Raw genomic sequence first — 27,620 nt, 5'->3', positions numbered from 1 at the left:
ATGAATGAATGAATGAATGAATGAATGAATGAATGAATGAATGAATGAAGCTTTTTATGCTTACTGTGTGCAGAGCACTGTACTAAGCATTGGGGAACCAATTAGAAAACTAAGACAGTCACTGTTCTCAAGGAGCTCCCATAGTAAGGTTGTGGTTCTAAGTAAGATAGAAAGGTCCCATGGGACTTTGGGTGTAGAGGCAAAAGCAGATGGCAGTGCTTCTTCTTAAATGCCATTTCCACTGATAAAAATTAAATATCAGTCTCTGATTTACTGAACTATTTGACAATATCTAGGACTTTGGTGGCAAGAACTTTCTTTTCTGGGTCTTTAGTAATTGTTGCTGTAGTACCTGCAGGAACAGTTTTCAGGCTGCGTCTCCACAAAGGTCACTTCCTAGGATGATGCGTGAGGGCATTGAACTGGAAGCATTGCCGTCCCCAAGATTTAGGGTTCATAGTCCTGTATTGTCTCCGTCAGGTTTGAATGCAGGGACTTCTTAGGTCCTTTCCAGCTTGAATATTCCAAAACTCTGTGAAACCAAGAACTAGAATAAATATATGGCAGTGATGTATTATTAACCTTTAAATTTTTTATTGGAAACTAAAATATTTACTCAGCATAGCATATTATTCTATGTGTGGAAACATGAAAGAGCATGTTGGTCTTACAAATTCTCTAGTTGGGACAGCTAGATGGCGCAGTGGATAGAGCACCGGCCCTGGAGTCAGGAGGACCTGAGTTCAAATCCGGCCTCAGATGCATAATACTTACTAGCTCTGTGACCCTGGGCAAGTCACTTAACCCCAGTTCCCTCACCAAAAAAAAAGAAAGAGAGAAAGAAATTCTCTAGTCATTTATCTTTGATTGTATTATTGAAATAATGAGATCATGTCACTGAAACATTGAATGTCTTATATCATTGCAATGACTTATTTGGGAAAGGTTATCTGAAAGCTTCCTGTCTTGCTGTTTTCACCTTCCTTTCAAATGATGTTGTTGAATGTAAACAAGTATTTAAAGTAATACTCCTTGAATTCTAATAAAATTGATGTTGGCACATAGAGGTTTTATATATCCACCTTTTCTTGTGCTCTTTTGAACATAAAAAAGATGAAAGCCGTCTTTTCATATAGCCTTTTGCAATATTTATTTTATTATCTAAAAGTCTGTTATGAAAAATGAAGGATAGCAGGTCTACTTTGGAATCCTTCTAATGATGGAACTTGTTTTAGCATTTCATCTCACTTTAAAAATCATTGATATGTGGTTTTTGATATGGTGCCATATTTTAATGTACAACCTTGCTGAATGATTTTGTATTTGCTCTTGGTATACAGTACCTACGTAAGAACATTAACAACTCATATGTTTATATCGGTTTAAGGTTTTCAAAGTGTTCTTCTCACAGCAACCCCGTGAGACAGGTAGTCATGTTATTTTATAGGTAAGGAAGTTGGTCTCTTAGAGGTTAAGTTTCTCGTCAGAGATAATTTAAGCCTAGGTTTCTTAATTCCATTTACTTCACTATACCCATACTACCTGCCTTATTTAAAACATATTTTTTTTGTTTAACTTTTGTAATATTTAGAGTAGTTTTGAAACAGTATTGAGGTGAGTCTTTTGAAAGTAAAAATCAAACACCTTAGGTTAAAACTTCTCTATTTCTCATTTTAGTTATTTGAATTTTTACAGATGTTAAATCTGTCTCTGTTATTTTGTACAGTGCTTGTGTATATGCATGTGTTTATTTATACATGGATAAAGACTGAACATGTGATTTTATTGACTTGTGGAATTCCCTCAACTAAAGCAGGTTGGCCCCTTCTCTGGCATTTAGAGCCTTAGAAAGTTGCCTAGAGCATGGAGAGCTTGAGTGGTTTGCCAGGGTCTTCCTGGCTTCAAGGTTGGTTTTCACAACCATGACTTTCTCTTTTCTCTATGTGGTGGGTACACATATACTCCAAGAAAATAATAATTTTAACCAACATTTGTATAGAGCTTTAGAATTGCATAGTGCTTTAGAGCAGTATCTCAATCTAGCCTCATAAGAAAGGAAAGATACAAGCATGTATTAAATGCCTACTGTGTGCCAGGTACTGGTGCTAAGTGCTTTACAAATAGTATCTCATTTGATCCTCGTAATAACCTTGGGTTTGTCACTGTGCCACCTAGTAACCTGGAAGATAAAGCGGAAAAGAAGAAAAGGATGTCTTTTAAAATATTGTCTTTCAAATAAACTTTTAAAAGAATCTAAAATACTGATATATCTTACCAAAATTTCTTTAAAACAAGAAATGGGAATTAATCAGTTTCAGGTCTGGTTGCCTGTGATGCAATTAATTAATCTTTGTGTTTGTATATCTTAGTTAATTAATCTTTGTGTCTGTCATACTAAAAATAATGAAAGGGTACTTGTCACTTAGTTACCAACAATAAGAACTTGACTTCTCTTTCACCCTTTCATTTTTGAGGATCTAGAGATACAGTTGTAACACTGCTAGTGGGACCTGTTCACATAAATTTCTGTTTCAAGATTATAATGGACCTATTTAGTTTTTTGGTTTTATTAGTTTTCGCGAGAGGTAATAAACGTACTGAGTAGAGTGCTGGGCATGGAGTCAAGAAGACCTAAGTTCAAATCTCACATCTGGAACCTACTAGCATTGTAGACACAGGCAAGTCCCTAATTTCTCTGAGCTTCAGTTTCTTCATCTATAAAATTAAGTACTTACCTCAGTGTTGTTTCCTCACCCCAGTAAAACAGGTACTTACCTCACATAGCCTCTCTTGAGACTACTTGGTGGTGCAGTAGATAGAACACTAGGCTTAGAGTCAGGAAGATCTGAATTCAAATGTGGCCTCAGATGCTTAGTAGCTGTATGACTCTGGGCAAATCATTTAACTTCTCCTTGCCTCAATTTCCTCATCTGTAAAATGAGAATAATGATGATAGCACTTACCTGCCAGGCTGGTTGTAAGAATCAAATGAGATAATATATATAAAGTGCTCCGCAAACCTTAAAGCTCTATGTAAGTGCTAGCTATTTTTTAAATTTCTTTTTTGTTACATTTTAAGTTTCAAACTGTCTCCCTCACTTCCTTTCTTCCCACCCCACACTAGAGAAGGCCACTGTTTGACACACATAAACATATCTAGATAGCTATAAAACCTTACTATGCATACTTCTGTTTATTAGTTCTTCCCTGGAGGTGAAGAGCATCTTCATTCATAGGTCCTTTGTAGTTGATTTGAGTATTTGTAATACTCAGAATAACTCAGTCATTCACAGTAGTTCTTTGAGCAGTATCGCTCTTATTGTACACAATGTTCTCTTGGTGCTAGCAATTAATATTATTGTTGCTAGTGTTATAATAAAGTGTTTTCTGCCCTAAGAAGCATTTTTGACACTGCTGGGCATTAAGAATTTTCAAAACCACTTGTAATTCCAAAGGAAAGAACAGAAGGTTTACTCTGTGATTCTAGTTAGATGTGATGTAGGCGGGATCTACTTTTCCTTTTTCATTTTACTAAATCTCTGAACTCCAACTATTCACTGCATGTTCTAGGGCCCAGCATTGCACCCATAGAAATAGTTAGAAGTCTGAGCTTTGCATCTGTTATCATTGGTGGAACATTGTGGAGTCTTACGCCTCAAGTATCCCCCAACCTTCTGTTGTTATTGTTGTTTGTTTGTTTCAGTCATGTCCTGCTCTTGATGATCCCATTTGGGCTTTTCTTGGCAGAGACACTGGAGTGGTTTGTCATTTCCTTCTCTAGCTCATTTTATAAATGAGGAAACGGAGGCAAGTGACTTGCTTGGGGTCACACAGCTAGTAAGTGTCTGATGCCAGATTTGGACTCAGGAAGATGAGTCTTCCTGACTCCAGGCCTGGCACTCTTATCTACTGTACCACCTAGCTCTATATAGGTTACAGAACCCAAAAGAATTTCAGTGGGGACCTTCTGAACATTTTCCAGCTATCTTTTATTTTAGACTTGATTTCAGCTTACAAAAAGCAATTTCAGCAGAAGCTAAAGATCAAAATCCTATTATATTTAATTCCAGGGGGATTATTCAAATTCTCTTGTTTTACTAGATTTTTTATTGAATAGAGCTTGAAATGTGAAAGTGTCTGTGTCTATCTGTCTGTCTGTACTTAAAAAGGCAGTATGGTGTAGTGCTAGCCTGAGAGCCTGGAGACATCAGTTTGAGTTTTGCCCTTGCCTTTTACCAGCCTTGTAACCATATAGTATACCATTAAATTATTCTGGGCTTCAGTTTCTTTATGGTTGGGGGATATGGTGGAATTGAATGAGTTGATTAAGGGTCCTTTAATTCCAAAATTCTCTGAGCAATTACTTTCATTAAATAATATTTGTAAATTGTTATAATTTTTTTGTATCATTTTTCTTTAAGAGTTTGCCACAAGGGGGTGCCATGAAATCATCTGGGAAAATGGTTTTCAAGTTCACACTTAATCTCTAGTATAGAACTTTTGAACTTGAAGGAACCTTAGAATCATCTATTCTAGGGTTTGTTAACCTGGGGTCTCTAGTCTATCAGTAGTTTCCTGCAAAGTTGTGTGAGGAAAAAAAATTACATCTTTTTTTACACTAACCTTCCACTGAAATTTAGCCTTTCTTTCAATTTTGGAAGTATGCCACAATTTGTAGTGATCACTAGACTTCACCGAACTGCTACAAGAATTCATGATACACAAAAGGTTCAGAACCCCTGATATAAACTGACCACCACATTTTACAGTTGAATGACTGTGGGTCCAGAGTTGTCCAGTGACTTTCCTGTGCTTAAACATGCATTCACTTTATCACTACAATTACATCCAAGCAAGGCTTATGATATCTTTCTTTCTCATTAAGAGAGTTGACTTTTCAGACTGAAGTAGAAATTTACTTAATATGTAATTTGTGGGATGATGTATATATTAGTACATAGTAGCATACACATATTAGTTGACAGACATTCTTTGTACATACTGAAATCTGTGTGGATATTGTCTTGAGTACAGGCATACCTTATTTTATTGCACTTTGCTTTATTGCATTTTGTAGATATTGTATTATATTTGTTTGTTTGTTTTTTACAAATTGAAGGTTTATGGCAACCCTGAGTTGAGCAAGTCTACTGGCACATTTTTCTGACAGCATGTGATCACATCATGCCTCTGGCACATTTTGGTAATTCTTGCGGTATTTTTAACTTTTTCATTATTATTATGTTTGTTATGGGGATCTGTGATCAGTGGTCTTTGATGCTACTTTTGCAGTTGTTTTGGGGTGCCACGAACCATGCCTGTATAATATTGCAAACTTAATAAATGTTGTGTGTGTTCTGACTGCTCCACTGACAGGCTGTTCCTCTGCCTCCCTGTCCTCTTGCATCCCTTTCCCCTGGGACAACAATATTGAAATTAGGCCAATTAATAACCCTACACTGGCCTCTAAGTGTTCAAGTGAAATGAAGAGTCAATTGTTGTGGCAAATTTCATTGTTGTCTTATTTTAAGAAATTGCTATAGCCACCCCAGCCTTTAGCAACCACCACCCTAATTGGTCAGCAGCCATCCACATCGAGGCAAGACCCTCTACCAGCAAAAAGATTAGGACCTGATGAAGGCTCAGATGATGGTTAGCATTTTTTAGCAAGAAAGTATTTTTTAAAGTAAGGTATGTACATTGTCTTTTTAGACAATACTATTGCACACATAATAGACTGCAGTATGGTGTAAACAAAAGTTTTATATGTGCTTGGAAACAAAAATTCATGTGACCCACTTTATTTCTATATTTGCCTTGTTATAATGGTCTGAAACTAAACCTGCAATATCTGCAAGGTATGCCTCTACATTATTTTACTTGAGAAGTACTCTTTGAATGGATTTATAAGTTGCATTCACATGGAGAAAGAATTTCAAATGTCATTTAAAAAAATGTAAACTAGTAATAGATTAGGGTGTTTCCTGTCAAAACAGGTTAAATCCATGTTGCTTCTTAGATAGGAAAAGTTGTATTATGGTTAGCGTTTGCTCTGTAATCTTCTCAAGGTGCGTTTTGCTTGTCTGCAGAAGTCAAGATGGATGATAGTGTGTCTTTAAGAAATGGAAAATATCTTTTGGTTTGTGTGTACTGACATTTCCCTTTGGTGTTGATTTACAAGAGTGATTGATGGATAGGATTATCTGTTTATAAAATAACACGTAATTCACAGATAGAAAAGACCCATTAAATGATCAGTTCTTAACCTAGGGTTTGTGAATAGATTTCAAAGGGTCTAAGAATGTGGATGGGAAAAAACATATACCTTTATTTTTACTTACCTTGCATTTCCTTTTTAGTCCTATTTTATGCAGTTAAAACATTATTCTGAGTAAGATTCCCATAGGTTTCATAAGACTGCCAATCAGGCAATAAAAAAGATTAAGAACACCTTTCTTAGATCATTTCAATAACCAGTGCTAGTGTAGGTTTATTACCTAGAATTCTAATTCAGATTACTAACCAGATTACTAGTCAGCACTAATTCAGATTAATAATCTTGAGAAATAAATTCTCTTTTGAGAGTGGATGTGGAGGTGGGATAAAAATGGTGTGAATGTAGCATTTCCTATTTTGGAACAGGAGTATGGTATTTATTTCATTATTAAAGAGTGAAACATTTGGCATGTATACAGAAGTTCTGTTAAATCAAAATGGGATGAGATTTCGTGAATTTTAATAAAAATCACAGTAATTTTTTTTAAGTTTTTACATAGTTTATTTATGTTGGGATGAAATATTGTCTTCATGGATAAACATCATCCATAGTGCCTTTGATTCCTTCTTTTTTGCCAGCACCAACTTCTGCCTTTGCAGTACTCCTGACTTTCATCGTTCTGTTCTTGTGTTCCTTTTGATGTTTTCTTCTCATACAAGCCATGCCTTGCAGGTCTTTGCTTTTTCATTTTTCTTTGCATAATCAAGGGAATCATAAATCATGCGAAAGCCTGTTGTTTTGCCACCAGCAAAATGGGTTCTGAATCCAAAGATAAAAATGATGTCTGGAATTGTCTTGTACATCTTGGCCAGTTTTTCTCGAATTTCAGTCTTGGGCACTGTGGCCTTTCCAGGTTGAAGGACGTTTATAACCATCTATTTACACTGAAGAAGTCCGTTTATCGTGAACTTCCTGGTTCTGATGGTTATAGTGTCATTCATGGTGGCGACTGGCTTCTTGAGCAGCAGGTGAGGGAAAGCAATCACAGTAATTTTTTTTTTAATGAATATCAGTTGAAGAATTTTATTTTTGTTTTGTTTTGTTTTTATTTTTTGTTGTTAATTTATTTATTTTTAGTTTTGAACATTCACTTCCCCAAGATTTTGAGTTCCAAATTTTCTCCCCATTTCACACCTCACCCCACCCCAAGACATCATGCATTCTGAATACCCTTTCCCCTAATCTGCCCTCCTTTCTATCTCCCCGCCCTTCTCTTATCTCCTTTCTCTTCTGTTTTCCTGTAGGGCTGGAGAGATTTCTATACCCCATTGCCTGTATATCTTATTTCTCAGTTTCATGTGAAAACAATTTTTTAACATTTGTTTTTAAAACTTTGGGTTCCAAATTTTCTCCCTTCCTCCCTCCCTCCCTCCCTCCCTATCCTCATTCAGAAGGCAAGCAACTCAATACAGGTTATACTTGTATAGTCATATAAAACACTTCCATAGTAGTCATGCTGTGGAAAACTAACTATATTTCCCTTCATCCTATCCCGCCCCCTGTTTATTCTATTTTCTCTTTTAACCCTGTTCCTCCTCAGAAGTGTTTGCTTCTATAGTAGTCATGCTGTGGAAAACTAACTATATTTCCCTTCATCCTATCCCGCCCCCTGTTTATTCTATTTTCTCTTTTAACCCTGTTCCTCCTCAGAAGTGTTTGCTTCTGATTACCCCCCTCCCCCAATCTGCCCTCCCTTCTATCATCCGCACCCCCCCCATCTCCTTCCCTCCTGTTTTCTTGTAGGGTAAGATAGATTTCCATACCCAACTGAGAATCATAGTAATTTTTTAAGCTGACTAGTTGATTGGATGATTCTTTCTTTAAAAAAAAACAACAAAAACCTTTGTAATCATAAAATTCGAACTTAAATAGGTATTTCATGGGAAGTAGCTTTGAAAGTAACTACTCAGCTTGCAAATTATTTTACAAGCCTGTCTGTCTCTCAGAAAGTTACATAGGTATTAAAATAAATAGTTATGGCCACATAGCGTGAATCATCATTCATGTTGACTAGTTGGTTGTTGGCAAAGTTAAGTACTATGCCTCAGTCAAACTTATTGAATTGTTTGGTAGGCCAGGTTATTTGTATCCCAATTTGTTATGCTTCATTTGTTTCATAATTCTTTTGATTTTATCCTACTGTCTTTTAGATGTTCTGATTCTAGCCTAACATTTTGTAGTATCTGCAGTCGTTATCACCCAGCTGCTACTAAATTTGTGAACTCTCACCCACTGGATGTAGACTGGGAACTTAAATAAGACCTGTTTATCTTTTTCTCCATGTCAGGAAGGAGCAATATAGACATCGTGATTATTTTAGGGGAGATTTCTCTTTTTTTAAGCAGCAGCATGATGCTTAAATGTCTACATGTCTATCTTAAGATTGCAGTAGCTTTTTTTTTTTTTTGGCTGCCATATCACACTGTATATAATGTAGACATTACTATGCTATACTGTACTATAATATTCTCAAACATATATAATATTCTGAAAGTATGTAACACACACACATAGACACATGACAGTTTGTAACCTGTCCCTCCCTATAGGAATGGGGATTTACCCCCATATTTCTAACCTCATGAATCTAGTTGTAGATCCCATGGCCTCAATAAGAAGTTACAGAAGACTGAGACAAGGGGGTGTGTGAGGATGGAATGGGGGAGTGTGGAGAGCGTTGTATCTTCCTCATTCCTCTTAGTTCTGGATGTATGGTGGCTGCCTAGAGCTAGGCAAAGAAGAGGAATGTTTTTTTTAATGCTTCCCTTCCTTCTTTTCATTCTCCTTCACTGTGCTTGACAGTGAGAGCCGGGGACGTGACGGTGGGAAGGTGGAAGCTTACTTTCCCAACTTTTCCCTTGCTTTTGCTATTAGCCATCGGTGGAGGGAGGAAAATTCAAAGGAGGAAGAGTTCCTGGAGCAGTCTGGCTAACTTTAGCCATTTGCATGTAAAGGGTATGTGTAGGAAAAGTATCACCCTTGAGACAACGGGGGGGGGGGGGACCCCACGATGCTAGCTGCCTGGGAATGTCAGTTGTAGAGAAGGTGTCAACCTGTATTGGTAGAGATGGTTTCTTCTACCAGTAATTACCCTCTGTCAGGGAATTCACAGGTCCTGTCTCTACCCCTGCCCCCATCCTCTGATCTTTTAGTGTTGTAAAGCTACCAAAAAAACCCCATAAATTTAGCCTGGCATGACCTATTCTTTTTTTTTTTCTTTTTTTAGTTTATTTTTTTTGGGGGGGGGGGGTGAGGTAGTCGGGGTTAAGTGACTTGCCCAAGGTCACACAGCTAGTATGTGTCAGGTGTTTGGTCTGAGGCTGAATTTGAACTCAGGTCCTCCTGAATGACCTATTCTTGATGAGACTGTGCTGGGTCTTTATGATCACTTCTTTTTTCTGGATGTTTACTCGCCGTCACTTTATGTGTTCTGGAATCTTGCTAAGAATTCAGGTCAACACATGTACAAAAATATTCATAGCAGCTCTTTTTGTGGTGGCAAAGAATTGGAAATTGAGAGGATGCCCATTAATTGGGGAGTGGCTGAACAAGTTGTGGTATATGAATGTGATGGAATACTATTGTGCTATAAGAAATGATGAACAGGCTGACTTCAGAAAAACCAGGAAAGACTTGTATGGTCTGATGCTGAGTGAAGTGAGCAGAACCAAGAGAATGTTGTACACAATAACAGCCACATTGTGTGATGACTAATATTGATAAACTTGATCCTTCCCGGCAATACAAGGATCTAAGACACCTCCAGAGGCCTTGTGATGGAAGATACTACCCACATCCAAAGAAAGAACTATAGAAGTTGAATTGCTATTTTTTTTTCTCTTCTGTTGAGTTTTGTTTCCTCTTTCTGATGGTTCCTCCTATTGGTCTTAATTTTTACTTACAACATCAGCAATGTGAAAATATGTTTAATATGAATGTAAATGTATAGCCTTTATCAGATTGTGTGCCGTCTTGGGGAGGGTGGTGGGGAGGAAGGGGGAGAAAAATTTTAAACTCAAAAGCATATGGAAGTGATTATTGATAAATCAAAATAAATAAATTTTTAAAAAAAGAGTAAAGGTCAAGCTCACTGGCCAGTAGTTTGCAGATTCTATTCCTCTTTCAGGAAAATATTTTTTCTCTCCTCTAATATTTCTTCCAAAATACTTATTGATGGATTAGCTTGATGAGCAGTCTGCCTTATATGAAGTTGGGACAGTGAACATTTTTCATATTAAATGCTTGTAGATAACTGATTTGACTTAATTTAATTGACTTAATTTTTTCACTGTGGATAATTGTAAGGATTTTCTTTTTAACCTTTTTGTGTATTTCACAGTGTGGAGGCTTTGTTGTATCCAGAGCTCAATGTAATTAGTATTGTGTCATCTATGCATAGGAGCACTTGGAGGACCTTAGCATGAATAAGCAATTCTGTTGCTTTAAAAGGGGCATCTTCCTTGACATTAGAGAATACCTTAGTTGAGAAGCCTTAATTGTCCTCCCTCCCATACTACCTTTTAAGTACTTTGCATATATTTCAATTTATTAACTTTATATTTATGCTGTACGTATTTTTAAATGTGCTTGTTGTATCCTCCTTTACACATGGTAGATACTTAACAAATATTTGCAAACCATTTCTGGTTTTATGCTTAGCCTGATATCAAAGTTATCTCTGTAGTTATATCTGTCATGAGTGTGATAATTTTAAAGCACAGTTGAAAGGAGCTTTGTCAGTGTAGAGCCTTCGAGGTTCATTTTTTTTTCTTCTAAGATCAAACACTTTAAAAAATCAGATCAATAGATGTAGAATTTTCTATTGCTCTCAATCAGTTATGGCACTGTTAAAATGGAATCTTTTGTCCTATTTCTGTATGTTTCCATAGAGGATACCCTACGTATGTGAATTGACAGTTCTCAAATATTCACAGAGATATGTGAAAGCAGCCATATGGATTAGTGTTTGCTGATGTCTTCTTAGATGTCATTTATTTATCTATAAAGCATGATCGATGATCATTTTCTTTTGAGATATCTTGCAAATAGAGCCTTGAGTACATTTAAAATTGTGTAATCTTTAAAATGTATTTGGTGAGGTCTAGCTATTCTTCCTGACTTAATCTTCTTAAGTGATACTGGCATTTTCTCACATCGTACATCAAGTGATAGAATTCAAATGTAGTAGTTCCAGAATCATCATAGCCTAAAATAAATCACTATAAAAATACTGGTATGTTACTTCATTTCACGAGCACTGGCTCTATGGTTAAAAGATCTAGGTTTGAATTTAACTTTTGATACTTATTACCTATGTGACTTTCAGCAAGTAACTTTCTTGTGCCTTAGCTCTCTCATTTGTAAAGTGAAAGGATTGTACTCTTTAATGTCTAAGGTCTCCTTCACCTCTAGGTCTGTGATTCTGGCTCTTGTGCCAGGTTTTCTAAAGGCTTGTTTTCTTCTCAATTCTTTTTGCTCTGTGAAATAATATTCTCTTAGTTTTCAGTCATCCTTTGCATCCTTTTGCTAGTTACTTTGTACTTTAAGCTAGTATTGTCATTGGCTGCCATGTCTGTCTGGTTGGCAAAGAGATTATTAGCTGTCTGAGGCAGTTTCTGGAATCTTCAGACCTCCTCATGATGATGACTATTTTACATTGTTAAGCATTGTTAAGAAATGATGAGAGGCAGTGTGGTGTAGTGGACAGGGAACTAGGTTCAGTGTTAGGAAGATGGGCTTCAAGCCCTGCCTCTGAGGTGTATTGGTTGTGTAACCTTTGGCAACTCACTTAATCTTTTGTTGTGAGAGGTGTCTCTTGTCTGCTGCTTCTTGCCTCTCCCTTTGAGGGTGAGGGGGTGAGGAATGATAACAGAATCACTACTGAATTGTGTAAAAGCAGTGTTTGCAGCCAAAGAAGGACATTATATATGAAAAGTTTTTTAAAGATGTAAAAAAGCTATGTGTTTTAAGTCAATAAATTTACCTATGTTATTTTTGTTCCAGTTAATTTGTATGCTACTGTTTAGATTAACAGTGTTTCAGATCAGAGTTTTCTTCATTCATTTAAAAGCAAAAGCAAGGGCATGTATTTAAAATCTTGTGTGTATCTCTTTTATCTCTGTTTATTATAATCCATTACCATTTTGATCAGTTTTTCTCATCCTTGTGATGCTCTGAAAATTCATGGGAAAGTTCTCAAGAGTTAATTGAAGAAGAAGAAAGGAAAGAGAGAGCTGGTCGTATTTAATAGTACAACCTTTTCCCAGTGTGTCACCAGTGTTGTCCTTTCATAGATACTGAGTCCGTTTACCTCATCTTCCCATTACATCTTCATTCCTTACCTTCCTTCTTCTTTAAGGGAGATATAATGTGAAAAAATTCAGAGAATCTTCTTTTATATCTATGAATAATTGCTAGTTCTTAATTTCTGACATTGCCACTGAAAAAATATGAAAACCAACATTTTTTCCCCAGCTATTTAGCTGTTTGTTGAAAACTCACTAGACAATAAAAACAACATTTTTTCAAATGAGATTGTAATCCTTATGGGTGATGTACCTGAGAGATCATTCTGGGATTGGATTGTCAAAAACCTGCATGAACTTTTAAAAAAATTAAACAAAATGAATTTGTTTTCTTGTAAGCTGCTGTCTTCTATTCTTCAAAGTGTCAGCCCTCATTTGATAAATGTCAGAAATATTTTCCAAGTATTTTCCCCTGCAAAATGTAATGCTACAGTTTTTTCTTCCCTCTAAAATTTAATTGTTCTTTTCATTTTGCCAGTAGTTGCACTTTTTGACAGAAATTCCTGATAGGAATATTTTAGATTAGATTTTTTTAGATTAAAATTATTTAGATTTAAAGAATAGTTATTTTGTTAATATTTGAATTAACTTAAATATGAGTCTCCTTCAATTTGGAGAAAACCCAGTATTTTTCCAGTTAAAACTGATATGATACCAGTTTACTGGTTTTGCCAGGAATGGATTTGACTTATGAATATGATTTCAATAGTTGAGACATAATTTACAGAATTATTTCAGTTAACTGAGTTCATTAAATATTCTAGGAAAGAGGGAATAATGAATGTTTAGCTTTTTCTCATTTGAGGTATAAACCATTATTAATGTTTTAGACAAATACAAAAAAAAAGAAGGTTTTTCATGACATCGTCCTTATCTTCCATCTGCTAAGGGAAGGTTGAATCTCTGCCTCTGTGTGTGAAGTGGTCATAACTAGTAGCCCAACTTCATGCAAGGTTAGTCATGACTGTGTTGAGAGAAATAGGAAGACTGAATAGTTGTTTTTTTAAAAAGAGACTTTTCTCAGTAAAAATGTTTAGGAGGAAAAGTAGACAAACTGGCCCCAGTGTAATATGATTAGGAACAAACTGTACCAGCTCTGAAAAAAATATTCCTTTTATGCCTCCCCTTCCTTAACCTCCAGATGTGGGTCAGTCAGTCATTTGGTAGCCTAGAACTGGTGTAGGGTAAGTTGAAAATAGAAAATAAGGCGTTATACTGGAAATGTCTGCTTATAGTATGCTCTCTAGCTTTTTACTATGTTTTTTCTTTTTTTGGTTCCTTTGCTTGAGTCTTTATCGTGTTTCATTGTAGCTTCCTAATGTTATCGTCCTGTGCATATATTATTTAACTTGTTATTCAGGTTCTCCTTTATTTATTACATGGAGAATGCTAGTTTATAATGACAGTATTTTAGATCATCACTTTTCTAAGTACTCCCTGAAGCCTCTTTTTGTAAATAAAGTCTCATTTTCTTGTAAAACTAATTGGATCTTTGCCCCCAAAGTAGCCTACTGCAATTTGTGAAATGCTTTGCTTTTAGTTTTTTACACAGTCACACACTGATTTAAAAATATTTTTTTTTAATATTTAGGAGTTGGAGGCAGATGCTTCTGTTAGGTCAGAAGACAGAAGGTTTGATTGGCATTTTAAAGATAATTCATTCCACCTTAGACATGAGTTGAGTATTTATTTACTGGCTGTCGTTCTGTTTCCTAAGAGGAGTGCTTTGTGATTGTCATTTACTTTTTAAATGTGGCATTTAACAAATAGTTGAAATATTGACAGCCCTGAAAAAGTGCAGTGCTGTAATGTGTCACTAGATAAGTGATATTGTATAGTTTGTGACAGCCTGCAAAGCAAGGCCACAACTACTCATGTGTCAATTGGAAAAGACAAAGAAAGGTACCCAAATGAGAAAAGTGGAAGTAACTGACACCTTGTTTGACACCTAATGTCTTGAGATTGAAAATGTTTGAATACATTTAATAAAAGTATTAATGTATTTCCCATATTTAAAAAATAAATTTTTTATTGATGTTTTGTTGTCTTACCTCATCATAATTTCCTTCAGAATACCTCTTCCTCCTATAGAGTCATCTCTTAAAACAAATATTTTTTAAAGCTGATTTTTAAAAATCAGTATAACTGATCAGTACTTTGAAAAAGTCTATAAATATGTGTAGTGTACTATACTTGTGGACCTCCCACTTATGCAAAGAAGTGGGTTGGGGAGTTCTTTCTCATATCTCTTCATTTGAACCATGTTGTTCTTTATAATTCCACAACATTAACTTTTGATTTTTCTTTGTGGTTCTTTGTATTTACAGTATTATAATCATTGTGTATGTTCTTTTATTGTCCCTCTTCATTTCACTTTGCATCAGTTCATGTAAATCTTTCCATGCTTCTCTGTATTCCATCATATTCATCATTTCTTATCACAGTAATATTCCATTACATTCATGTACCACAATTTCTTTAGCCATTCCCAAATCAATGGGCATTTATTTTGCTGTCACAAAAAGTGCTGCTGTAAATATTTTGGTATATATGGGGAATTTCTTCTTATGAATGACCTCCTTAGGGTATAAGCCTTGTAGTAGAATTCCTGGTCAATCACTTTATTTGCAGAAATCCAAATTGTTTCCCAAAATGATTGTACTCATTCAAAGTTACATCAGCAATGGACCAGTGGGTCTGTCTTTCCACAACTCTTCCTCCATTGACTGTTCTTATATTTTGTCTTCCTTGCCAATGTAGAGGGTGCAAGGTGAAACCTAGGGTTGTTTGGATTTGCTCTTCTTTTATTACTACTCTCTTGGATCTGTTTTTTAATATGGTTGTTAATAGTTTGCAATTCTTTTGAGAATTGTTTCTTTACATCCTTAGACCATTTATCTGTTGGAGAATGGTTTTTGGGTGTGTGTGTGTGTGTGTGTGTGTGTGTGTGTGAGAGAGAGAGAGAGAGAGAGAGAGAGAGAGAAAGAGAGAGTGTCTCTGTATACATAGACATGCATATATACATATATGCACACACATATCTGTTAATTGTTTATATATCTTGGTTACTAAATACTTATCAGAAAAATTTGATGATTTTTCTCATTTTTAAGTGCATAAAGATAAAACTTTTTAAAAAGTATTTTTCTTAAATATGCTTTGTTATAGCAAGGGTCATTTTTAATTCTGCCCATTCTTATCACAAGAATGCCTATTAAACCAGTAGTTCACCTACATTTATTAAGAGCACACTATGTGAAAGGCACTGTAATAGGCACTGATGATATAACGAAAAAAATGAAAACCCATCCTTCCTCTCAGGCATCTTAAATTTTCCTGTCATTTTGTTGCTGGAACAGCTTATGGCTGCTCCTGAACCAAAAGTCTGCCGAAGTTTTGTTTGATTTTTTACAGTTATTTTATTTACACTAACTACACCTCTTTTCCAACTGCACACACACACACTCTCTCTACACCTAATGCAGCCACCTTGAGTAACTGGGGATAATTCACTAAGTTGATGTTGTTGAATTTTCTCTTGACCCTGGTACTAAGAACAAAAAAATGAGACCTTTGCTGGGGGCCTGTGTTCTCATCTGTACTGTCCTCTACTACTTCATCAATGCTAATTAGATAAATGACTTTTTGTCCTCTACCCTTGACTATATTTGTAAACAGCTGGAACTTGACAGATCTAAAAAAAGAAAAATCAGTAAAGCAGAGCTGTCCAAAGTAGGTGTGGGCTCTCTTGGGAGGTTGTGGAGCTCCCTTCCTTGAGCTCTTCAGGCAGAGGCTGAGTAACCTCTGGGAGTGTATGCTCAGGAGTGTTGTTAAGTATATTTTTCCCAGGAGTTTATTGCAATAGTCAAAGAAAGTGGACTTGTACCGGACTTAGGGTATTGAGAAGAGACTGAAGGGATACGTGCAAGAGATGTGTAGAACTAAAATAGTCAAAACTTGGTACCCAAGTGCCTTTGAAAGAGAGTTAAAGAAAGATTTCCAGTGTCAATGATGGAGATGTTGAGGTTGTGTTTTCCATATTGCTCCTGAGGCACTGTGCTGGATGGGCATAGGGAAACAGCTGGTGGCACAGTGCACTGGGCCTGGAGTCAGGAAGACCTGAGTTCATATCTGGCCTCAGAACACTATGTGACCCTGGCCATGTCACTTAACTTCTGTTTGCCTCATTTTTCTCAATGGTAAAATGGGGATCATAATAGAACCTACTTTGCAGGGTTGTTGTAAGGATCAAATGAAATATTTGGCATTTATATAGCAGTAGGTGCTACATCCTTACTCCTGCAAAGACAAAGTTAAAGCAATATTAGAGTGTTTGATACATCTATGAAAAGGAAAAAGTCATCTTTACAGTTTTGTGTAATAATTACAGAACCTTTGTTTTTGGTTGATCCTGACCTGATAAAGTCTCTTGTTGGTTTGTAGGTCCTTGAAGAAGCAGAGGCCCAGCATTTATGTCAGTCCATCCTGCCTGATATGGTGAAATTAGCCCTTTGTCTACCAGATATTTGCACTCAGGTGAGTAGATACAGGCTGTTAATCTAGGCTTGAGTGGCTTGGAATTCCTTACAAACAGATTCATTTCCTATAGATGAATTTCCTGTAACTAAGGTCAAAAGGGTTGTGGAGGAAATATTTCTTGCAAAGGTTGTAATTGTTCTTTCATAATCAGTAATAGATGAGAAAATGCATATGTAATGGTACACGTGCACTGTTCAATTTTTGAGCTTTCATTTAAGCTGTCAGAAGCCTGTTTATTCAGAGGATCAATCTTTGATTTTTTTAAACACAGTTACCAAATGACTTGACTTTTTTCCAAAGCATATTATTGGATTTAAAACATTTAACTTTTAAAGTAGCTTAAACAAACAACATAAACCAGTGTATTGGATAACATCCTGACTCATAATACCTCTTAACAGGTTTTCTGGCTTGGTTCTAATGCTTTACTACTTTGAAAGATGATTGATGTGAGTCCTCTTTCCTGTCTTGCAGATCAATGTGTTTAATTTTCTTCTCCTTTTGTTTTTCCCTCTCTCACCTCTTCCTGTATGAGCTTTATAGAATATCAGTTAAGAGGATTTTGAATTGAGTTTGCTCCTGTTTGCTTCAAGTTCTCTTACCAGCTGTATAAGTATATTTGCTATCAAGTCAGAAGAAAAATATAATGAGAAATGTGCACATTTTTAGGTCAAGTAATACTTAGAATATAATTTGATATAACAGGAATTTTACAGCTATTTATAATTTTCCAACGTAGAAGACTTTGAGTATTTATATTTTACATTTTCTGTCCTTGTTGTTTTTGTTGATGTGTACTTTCTAAAGTGTTTTTTCATATAAAAATTTTGCAGTATAGGTACTGTATGTTTTTGGGGACTGTTATTGTCATTCTGGGTCAAACGTTACAAAACTTAACGTATACGTTGTATCATTAAAAAGATAATGCCTTACAGTATCAATTAGTTAATCCTTCCAAATGCCTTTTGAGGTAGAAAATTTTCCTTGTTTTACATAATAATTCTAAAATAGCCTCTAAGACAAGTTAATTTTAGATCCTAACCTAAAGGAAGGCACTTGGTTAAAAACTAAGGTAAGTTCATGATTTCCTGGCATCTAAGCCTAAATTGAGATTTATTTTGTTATTCCATAGGCATTAATAATTGGAAAAATATCTCAAGTTAATTCCTACTGTGTAGAGTGAGGAATATATTTTATAAAGCCAAGTGTCTTTTCCCAAAATACATATCTTGTCAAGAAAAATAATGTAGTCTTATTAAATGTTAAAAATTTATTATATTACGGTGCTTTAAGCTAAATTCAGAAGGGAAGAAATGGAAGAGTGTGAAGGTACAGGCAGAAATTTTTAGAGGGACTCATATGGTCCAGGTCAATAGTCATCACATTTTTAAACTTTGTTATTCATTTTAATTTATAGGATATGCATTTAAAAAATATCACTGAATACATAAGCTGTGAAATCCATGCTAAGATTAGTGGAGATATTTTACTTTGAATCTAGAAAAGATTAGTATTTCGAGTAAAGTAAAGGTAATTTGTGAAGGAGAAAAGAACACCCATTTTTAAACTAATTTAATCCTAAACCTATGAGCATTAATTTCATCTTTTCTCTCAGGTTTGATGCTAAGAAAAAAATTTTTTTAATGAAACTCTAAATTTATTCTAAGCTAGCGTAGAGAGTCTTGGTCATATTTTCTAAAATAAGATTCGACTTTATAACAAATTGAGAAGCTATAAAATGAGGTTACTATATTAAAGATCAATAGAAGCATCTGTTTCCCTCTTATTAGAAATGGTGACTACCAGGAGGGGAGATTATTGATATTGTGATAAAAATGTTGTTTTAGCCTTTTGGGTTATTTCTTTTAATTTTTCTTTTGAAATATTTAAACAACTAGTTTTAATATTTTTCCTTCTAGCAGGCTTTAATTATGCAGATATGTTTTTTCCTGTGATTTAAAAAGAAAACTGTATATTATAGCACTGCAGCTTTCATTTTTCTTTCTTCTCTCTCCTCAGATGTAGTTTTGGTTATTGATTTAGACCTATATGCCAGGAGAGTTATTCAGTGTTATTTGTATTATCTCCTTTATGCATAATATGTAACAACATTCTGTATTTTTAATGCTGAGAGTTAGTAAAAAGGAGAGGGGGAAACACTTTTAATGAATATAATTTTAGTAGGGTTAGAGATAGGGGACAGGACTTGTGATTTTTTTCATATAAGGAACTCCCAAGTGAGGAAACTCTCTCTAGCAGTGCAGATCACCATCTTCTCTGCAACTTCTAGTCCTAAAGAGTTGCCTAGAATGCTGAGCAGTTAAGTGCTTTGCCCAGCACCACACAGCCAGTAGCTGTCAGAGGTGAGACATGAACCCACATTTTCCTGACTTCAGAGCTAGCTGTCTCTCCTTTACACCAGTGCTATCTAATTCAAATGCAAACTGTGGCCACTGAACCATACATAAGGATCCCTGTAGGCCTCATATTGACTTAAGAAAACCACATATTAATATTATCTATGTTTTATTGTATTTTTATTTATTTTGTTAAATATTTCCCAGTTACATTTTAATGTCCTAGGGGCTGCACACACTAGTACTGTGGGCTGTGTGTTTGACACCTCTGCTCTACACATGATAATTTTAGCATATGTGCATGCATGCATGCATGTGTGTGTGTGTAAATTAAGTGTTGGATAATTCAAATTTTACTTTTGAATATTCTGTCACACTTTAAAATTTTCATTGTAAGAAACATTTACTATTTTAAAAAATACTTAAAATGCTGTAGAAATGTACAGAGTAGAGTGTTTGGTTCTTCTAGAGCATACTGAAAAAGTGTGTTCAACATAGTTTGATTTTGACTCAGTTAGAAAAATATTTTGAATCTGAGAGTTCTCAGTGAAAAAATCCCAGCTTCTGATTTCCTAACATTTATCTCTCATTTATACAATTACAATACCATTATCTCACTTAACTCTGCACTGATCCTGTAAGATAAGTAGGTCAGGTACACTTTGTAGATAAGATAACTGAATCATGGAACTTAAACACTTTGCCTCTAGTCCTCGTACCTCAGCATTTTAGCCACTGTGTTGTCTGCCTCCCTTTGAGGATAGTCTTTTTAGGAATATCCCATCTTATCATCAATTACAAATGATTCTGTTTGATGCCATTTATTCTTTTCAATTCTTTGCTAAGGGAAAGGCTTTGAAAGGGAAGCTATGTAATCAGAAACTACCTACATGGAGTGAAGAGTAGGTACTTAATAAATACTGGTTTAGATTGGAGTAAGAAAGCTATTAACATGTTCTGGCTAAGATAGTTTCTCTGAAATTATAATAATTTTATTTTAAAGTGCTTAATATGAGAATTTCTATATCTCTTAGGTTTTTTATTTTTTGACCAAAATGAGCACAAGACCAAAACTATAATTGTTAATCTCAGTATTGCCTTTTTTCTGTTTAGTCTTCAGTTTTGATTTTTAAATGACATATGTAATGTTGTGTTTCATCTTGATTACTTTACCAGTCTTGTTTTTCACTGATAAGTAGTGTTTTGCGTTCTCTTCACTATTATTATTATTAATTAGAAATCTGCAATCTGTTAAATGAGAACATTTTTCCAATCTTGCAGGATAAATAGTCCTAGATTTTAATGATGCTGCTGATTTAAGAACCCAGGAGTGGCCCTAAATTAGTCCTGCCCTAATTTAGCAAATGTAATTTTGTGCTCCTGTTCCTGAAATTGCTAAACTAATTATTGCTCCTCTCTTTTGTGTGTTTTTGTTTGCTGTGCCAGCCAATACCTCTACTGAAACAGAAGATGAATCACTCCATCACAATGTCACAAGAGCAGATTGCTAGTCTTTTAGCTAATGCTTTCTTTTGCACATTTCCACGCCGAAATGCTAAGATGAAATCTGAGTATTCTAGTTACCCAGACATTAACTTTAACAGGTATGTTTCCTAAGTAAATCTGTTTAATGAAAGCATGGAAAGGGGTCGAAGGGACACACTGCTCAAACCCAGAAGTCTGTAGCTTTATGCTTTTAGTGGCTGAATACAAATTCTTTTGATTTTAAAATTATGAAGTAAATCTAGAGTATGTTAGAATAGACTAGAAATTAAGTTCTGAAAGCATGTGAAAAAGAGAGCAAGATTGGTCATTGCTTTCAGAGCTTGAGTATAAAACAATGAGATGGTTCTATGAGTGGCCTTCAGAGTGGATCATGGCTTTATAGTCATACCTTGTATGTAATTTTTAAGAAAAAAATACTGAAAGGAGAGTTGACTATGTAGTTAATTATTCCTTTTGGATGCTTTGAAAATTTATCTTTTGAAAGATACGGGGATATTTTAAGTAGTTTAAAAAAAAACTTCCTCCTAAAATGGTGCCTCAGAGGAAGGCAGCTTCAAAGCTTCAGATAGTGTCTCTGAAATGCCCTAAATCAATAGAGTATCTTTAAAAAGAAATTGGAACTTCATTTAGAAAGTCACTATTAATTACCAGATTACTTCATCTGTGTTTCTTCTATTACCCCTTTCTCAATCCTTCCCATCCTCCCATCAAATAAATGTGTTTCAGGATTCATAGCTCTAAAACTTAGATATTGTAACTTATTAATTTTCTTAGCTATTTAATGGGGAATATTTTCTGTATGACTTTACTTAGGGAGATGTACAAATCTATTTAAGGTCATAGAGAAAATATCAATCCAGAAATTTTGTACTTAGCCTGTTGTGGATGGTGCTAGATAACATACTTCCCCTTGAAAGCAAAGATGTGGGATTTACTTTTATTCTTTGGCAAAGCCTTGCTTGAATTTCCTCAGTTGATGTTATTTAAGTAATATTATGAAAGTGACTTCAGTAACAACTCAAAACACTTTTTTCTCTCATACTGTCATTTACTTTAATTTTATAATGCATGAATTGTAAGCTTAGACTTAAACTTCTCAAAAATCAAATTATTTTAGATCTGCTGTCAGAAAGGGTTAGAACAAGTGGGAAAAGGGAAAACTTGAAATACTAAAATATTACGACATATTTTGTGTATGAGATAGTTAATAAAAGATTGTCTTCCTGTGTTCTCCTACCAGTATTTGACAAGGCCATCAATCTACGTTATCTAACCAAAGATAGTTTATCCAAAAGGTCAAGAACATAGGATTTATGTTTTTGTTTGTTTTTTTTTTTAGCCTCCCAAATGTATTGCTTGGCAGAGTTAGTGTCCTAACTTTAAATGCATTAGCAATCTGTGGCTATTTGATAGTAACCTTCAATGCTGCTATTTCATGTTTACCTATAAATTGGGAATGGGGATAGCTCTATTTTGATTTATAAATGCTTTTAGATTCAAAGTATTTCAAGTGACCTGCTGAGTTTTCATTAATATAATTAGGAAAACCCATTGTTATAAAATATGTATTTGTAACCATCATTTCTAGAATTGAGCTACTTGAATTCTTGTGTAGGGTTTTTATCAGTGGCATCAGTATTTGTGTGAACATAGTTGTTTGTATGAGATTAGAATGTGGGCTCTTTGAGAGCAGGGACTAAGTTTTTGTTTTTCTTTGTATCCTCTTGTGCATAGCACAGGGCTTGATAACAAGTAAGCACTTAATATGTCCCTGTTGACTGATTGATAATATATAAATTTTATACATATAATAAGTAATTTATACATATCATGACAGCTTGTCAGACTGGAATCACTTGGGGTCAAGAAGACCTTGGTCATAGTCTTAAAAGTCACTTTCCCTTTCTTCCCTCAGTTTCATTTTCTGTAAAGTGAAGATGATAATATCATAGTACTTAATTTCACAGACTTGTAATAATCAAATGAGATAATGTATGTAAAGCACTTTGTAAACCTTAAAGTACTAAATAAATATCAGTTATTATTAAGAGATAGTAGGATATAGTTGAGATAGTTCTGGATGTGGAGTCAGAGGACCTGGATTCAAACCTGGTTTAATGGCTAGACCCAACAAATAGTTGAACAACAACAACAGTGATTACTAAGGTACTGTTTGACTAAAAGGAGATAATGTTTGTAAGGCAGTTTGTAAAATACAGAAATATTAGAGGCAGCTAAATACCACAGTGGATACAGTGCCAGGCTTGGAGTCAAGAAGTGTTGCCTCTGATACTTACCAGCTGTGTGACCTTGGGCAAGTCATTTAACTCTATATGCTTCACTTTCCTCATCTGTAAAATGAGCTGGAGAAGGACATATTAAACCACTCTAGTATCTCTGCCAAGAAAACCCCAAATGGGGTCATGAAAAGTCATATATGATTGAAATGACAAAACCAACAAATAGTTATTAGTGGCTTGATATCCACTTGGAGGAGGTCTCTAATAAAGAGTCCCAAGACTATATTATGCTTGACCTTGTGTTGTTTATTATTTTTAACCATTAAATTGGATAAAGGCATACTTGGTGTGTTTATTAAATTTGCAGATGACACAAGGCTAGAAGGAATAGCTGACATACTGGATGATAGGGCTAGGGGTTCAAAAAGATATCAAAAGACTAGAACCTTGACCTTAATTTAATACGATGAACTTGAGTATAGACAAATGGAAAGTTTTCTAAGTAGGTTCAAAAATTCACTTCATGACTAGACAGGAGTTTGAATGAAAAATATCTGAGCATTTTAATGGAAAGCTTATTATAAGTCAGCAGCATTATCTGGTAGCCAAAAAAACTAATGTAATCAGGCCACAGTAAGAGCAGAATAGTGCCTGGGACGAAGGAGATGATAATCCTATTATACTCTCTTCATGTCAGACCACATTTGGAGTGTTGTTTTCATTTCATAGTTCCTGTTTTGAGAAGAGCATTGATAATCTGGAGAGCAGCCAGTATGGTGAACGGCCTTGAGATCATGCCATATGAGGATCATTTGAAAGAACTGGGGTTGTTTAGCCTGGGGAAGAGAAGACTTAGGAGGGACATGATAAGTAATAAGGTTTGCAGAGCACTTTATAATTATCTCAGTTTATTCTCATAACAACCCAAGGAGATAAGTGCTATTATTATCCCTACTTTACAGATGAGGAAACTGAGGCAGAGAGTGGCTAAATGACTTGCCTAGGGTCACACAGCTAATATTTGAGACTGGATTTGAACTTTGGTCTTCCTGACCTCAAGTACGTTGCTCTGTCTACTGCAGCTCTGCATGATAGATGTCTTCGAGTATTTGAAATGCTGTCGTATGGAAAATGGATTAAACTTATTCTCTTTAGCTCTTGGTGGCAGAACTAGAACTAATAGATGAAAATTTCAAAGAAATAGAATTACACTATTTATCACTACTATTTGAGTAGCAAGTAGAGCGACCCAAGGTGGAATGAATTATTGTGGGAGGTAATGGCCTCCCATCAATGGAAGTTTCAAGCGAAAGTTCCATGACTATCCCTAATTGGCTGTTTGTAAGTGGGGATTCTTGTTCAGAGATAGTTTGGACTGGGTGTTCTCTGAGATCCTTTCCAATCAATCAGTGAGTATTAAGTGATAGGTGCTCTATTAGTTACTAGGAATTCAAAGATTAAAAACAAAATAGTCCCTTACCTCAAAGGGCTTATTTGTAGAAAGGGATGTACCATGTTCGCAAAACGTAGGTTATATACAAAATAAATACACAGCAATTTGTGTGTAGGAGGGCACTAGCAACTGAGAGAGTCAAAGAAGACCTTTTAAAGGAGGTGGCATTTGAACTTTTCTTGAAAGGAACTGGGGGTTCCAAGAGGTAAAGATGAGGAGGAGGAACATTCTAGGCATTGGGAACAGTCTAAATAAGGCACAAAAGTGGGAGATGGAATACTGTATATTGGGAACAGCAGATAGCCCCATTTGGCAAGAGTATAGAGTATGAGTAATACATAATCAGCCTGAGGGGAAAAGGGCTTTAATTGGATCTTAAAGTGCTTTTAAATATTGATCAGAGGGGTTTATATTTTCTCCTAAAGACAGTGGGGAGACACTAAAGTTTCTTGGGCAGGTAAGGGACATAGTCAGACCTACATTTTAAGAAGAACAATTTGGCAGCTGTGTGGAGATTGATTTGGAAGAAGACACTGGATGCAGGAAGACAGTTAAGAGGCTGTTAAGAGTCAAGATGAGAGGTAATGAAGGATGGCAAAGATTAGGGTGTTACTGTAGAGAGAAGGGGATTGATAGAGATTTTGAGGGGGTAGACTTGACAAGACTTGGGTGACTCATTGCACGTGGGGGTGGTAGTGAGTTTTGCCTGGAGTGAATAGTGTAGATTGAAAGCATCTTTGACTTTAAAGGATGGTGGTACCCTTCATAGAAAGAGGGAATTTTGGAAAAAGTAAGTATAGAAGAAAGATAATGAATTCCATTATCCACATGTTGAGTTTGAGTTGTCAAACAGATATGAGACTGGAAGTCTGGAGAGAGATGAGGGCTGATATGTAGATTTGAGATTTATCAATGTAGGTGATATTTGAGCTGATGAACTCACCAAGAGTGTACAAAGAGAAGAGGGTGCAGTGATAACCCTGAGATAGACCATTGTAAGTGGGGTGGGATATGAATGATGATTTTTGGGAGGAAAAACTGGGAATAATTGTTCTGACAGATAAGAGAACCCTGACAGAAAAATAAAGAAGGATGAGGCCTAAGAAAGACCATTCCAACTCTGAAATTCTGTGAGTCTGCAACGTAGTAATTTTCTTCAAGTACTCAAAGGGTAATCATGTGAACAATGGATAAGATTCATTCTGCTTTGGTCCCAATGGACACAACTGAAGTTTTCATCAGGTCCCTTTTGAGTACTTGAAGATAATTATTGTGTCATAGAATCTCCATACCCTCTAATTCAAAGGGTATGGACATATTTCCATAAAGCAGAATTCCAAATTGCTTTTCAAACTCATCTCACAGTTCCACTAACAATATAATTACTGTGCTTGTCATTCTATAACCCGTCCAACATTTGTAGTTGTTGAATGGTTTCGGTCATGTATGACTCTTCATTACCCCATTTGGAGTTTTCTTGGGAGAGATATTGGAATAATTTGCCATTTCCTTTTCCATTCATTTTGCAGAGGAAGAACTGAGGCAAACAGGGCTAAGTGACTTGTCCAAGGTCACACAGCTAATATGCCTCTTAAGACCAGATTTGACCTCAGGTCTTCCTAACTCCAGGCCTGGAGTTCTGTCTACTACACTGCCTAGCTGCCCCTGTTTTTATGTCTCTTGTATTTTGTTGTTGGGTCATTTTAGTCATGTCCAACTCTTTGTGATCCTTTTTGTGTTTTTCTTGACAAAGATACTGGAGTGATTTGCCATTTTCTTCAGCTCATTTTACAGGTGAGGAACTAAGGCAGACAGGGTCCAAACATTGATTGTTGGGTGCAGAGTGAAACTTAAGGGTTGTTTTGATTTTCATTTCTTTTATTTTTAGTGATTTAGAGCATTCTTTTATGTGATTGTAAATACTTTACTTTTGAGAACTTTCTTCATATCCTTTGATCACTTTTGGGGAATGGTGTTTTACGTGTACCTATGCATGTACATATACATATACATTTATATTTTGATGAACTCTTAGAGAAATTTGATGCAAAGATTCCCTCCCCCCCTGCCGCCATTCTACCACTTCTCTTATTCTGTTGTATTAATTTTGTCTGTGCAGAAACTTTTCAGTTTCAAGTAGTCAGAAGTTTTTTGTTTTGTCTTTTGTTGTAATTGTTTCTGTCTCTTGTTTGGTTAAGAATACATCTCCTATTCAGAACTGTTAGAATTATATTATCTTTTTCACTTCTAATTTTTTTATAGTATAGTATTAAGATTGTGTATTCATTTAGACTGCATTGTGGAATATGGTATAAGGTTTTGGTCTAAACTTAATTTCTGCCAGACTACTTTCCAGTTTTCCCAGCAGTTTTTATCAAATAAGGAGTTTTTTTCCTAGGTAATTTATATTTTCTCCTTTATCAAACACTGGATTATTGAGTTCTGATGTTTCTGATTCTCTCCTGTCTACTCTGTTATATATATATCTTTGTTTTTTAACCAGATGGTTTACATAACTGCAGCTTTATAATATGGTTTGAAATCTGGAAGTGCTATTCCCCCTTCATCCCTACTTCTTTTTATGATATTTTAGATGTTTTGTTTTTCCAAATGAATTTTGTTATTTCATCAAGTTCTACAAAGTACCGCCTTGGAAATTTGCTTGACATAGCATTAAAAGTGAAAATAAATTTTGGTAGTTTTATCATTTTATTGATTGATTGATTGGATAGGCAATGGGGGTAAGTGACTTGCCCAGGGTCACACAGCTAGTAAGTGTTATGTGTCTGAGACTGGATTTGAACTCAGGTCCTCCTGAATCCAGGGCTGGTGCTCTATCCACTGCACCACCTAGCTGTCTCTGTTTTGTCATTTTTATTATATTGACCTAACCATGAGTGCTGAATATACCTCCAACCATTTAAGTTCTTTATACTTTGTAAT

The 27,620-nt window shown here is 35.4% G+C and overlaps 1 protein-coding gene across 1 annotated transcript in view; it reads left to right on the top strand.

The window, feature by feature from the left end:
* PARG (poly(ADP-ribose) glycohydrolase) overlaps window positions 1-27,620 on the top strand; it is a 115,222-nt gene that overhangs the window by 31,308 nt on the left and 56,294 nt on the right. The window contains exons 8-9 of the mRNA XM_027859297.1: window positions 17,026-17,118; window positions 20,925-21,082. Coding sequence (XP_027715098.1) covers window positions 17,026-17,118; window positions 20,925-21,082 — 251 coding nt within the window. The remainder of the gene's footprint in view (window positions 1-17,025; window positions 17,119-20,924; window positions 21,083-27,620) is intronic.

The sequence above is a fragment of the Vombatus ursinus genome, unplaced genomic scaffold (genome assembly GCF_900497805.2).
Source record: "Vombatus ursinus unplaced genomic scaffold, bare-nosed wombat genome assembly UNPS02000749.1, whole genome shotgun sequence".
Taxonomy (NCBI): domain Eukaryota; kingdom Metazoa; phylum Chordata; class Mammalia; order Diprotodontia; family Vombatidae; genus Vombatus; species Vombatus ursinus.
The sequence above is the reverse complement of the archived record's forward strand: the minus strand, read 5'-3'. Positions and strand labels throughout refer to the sequence as shown.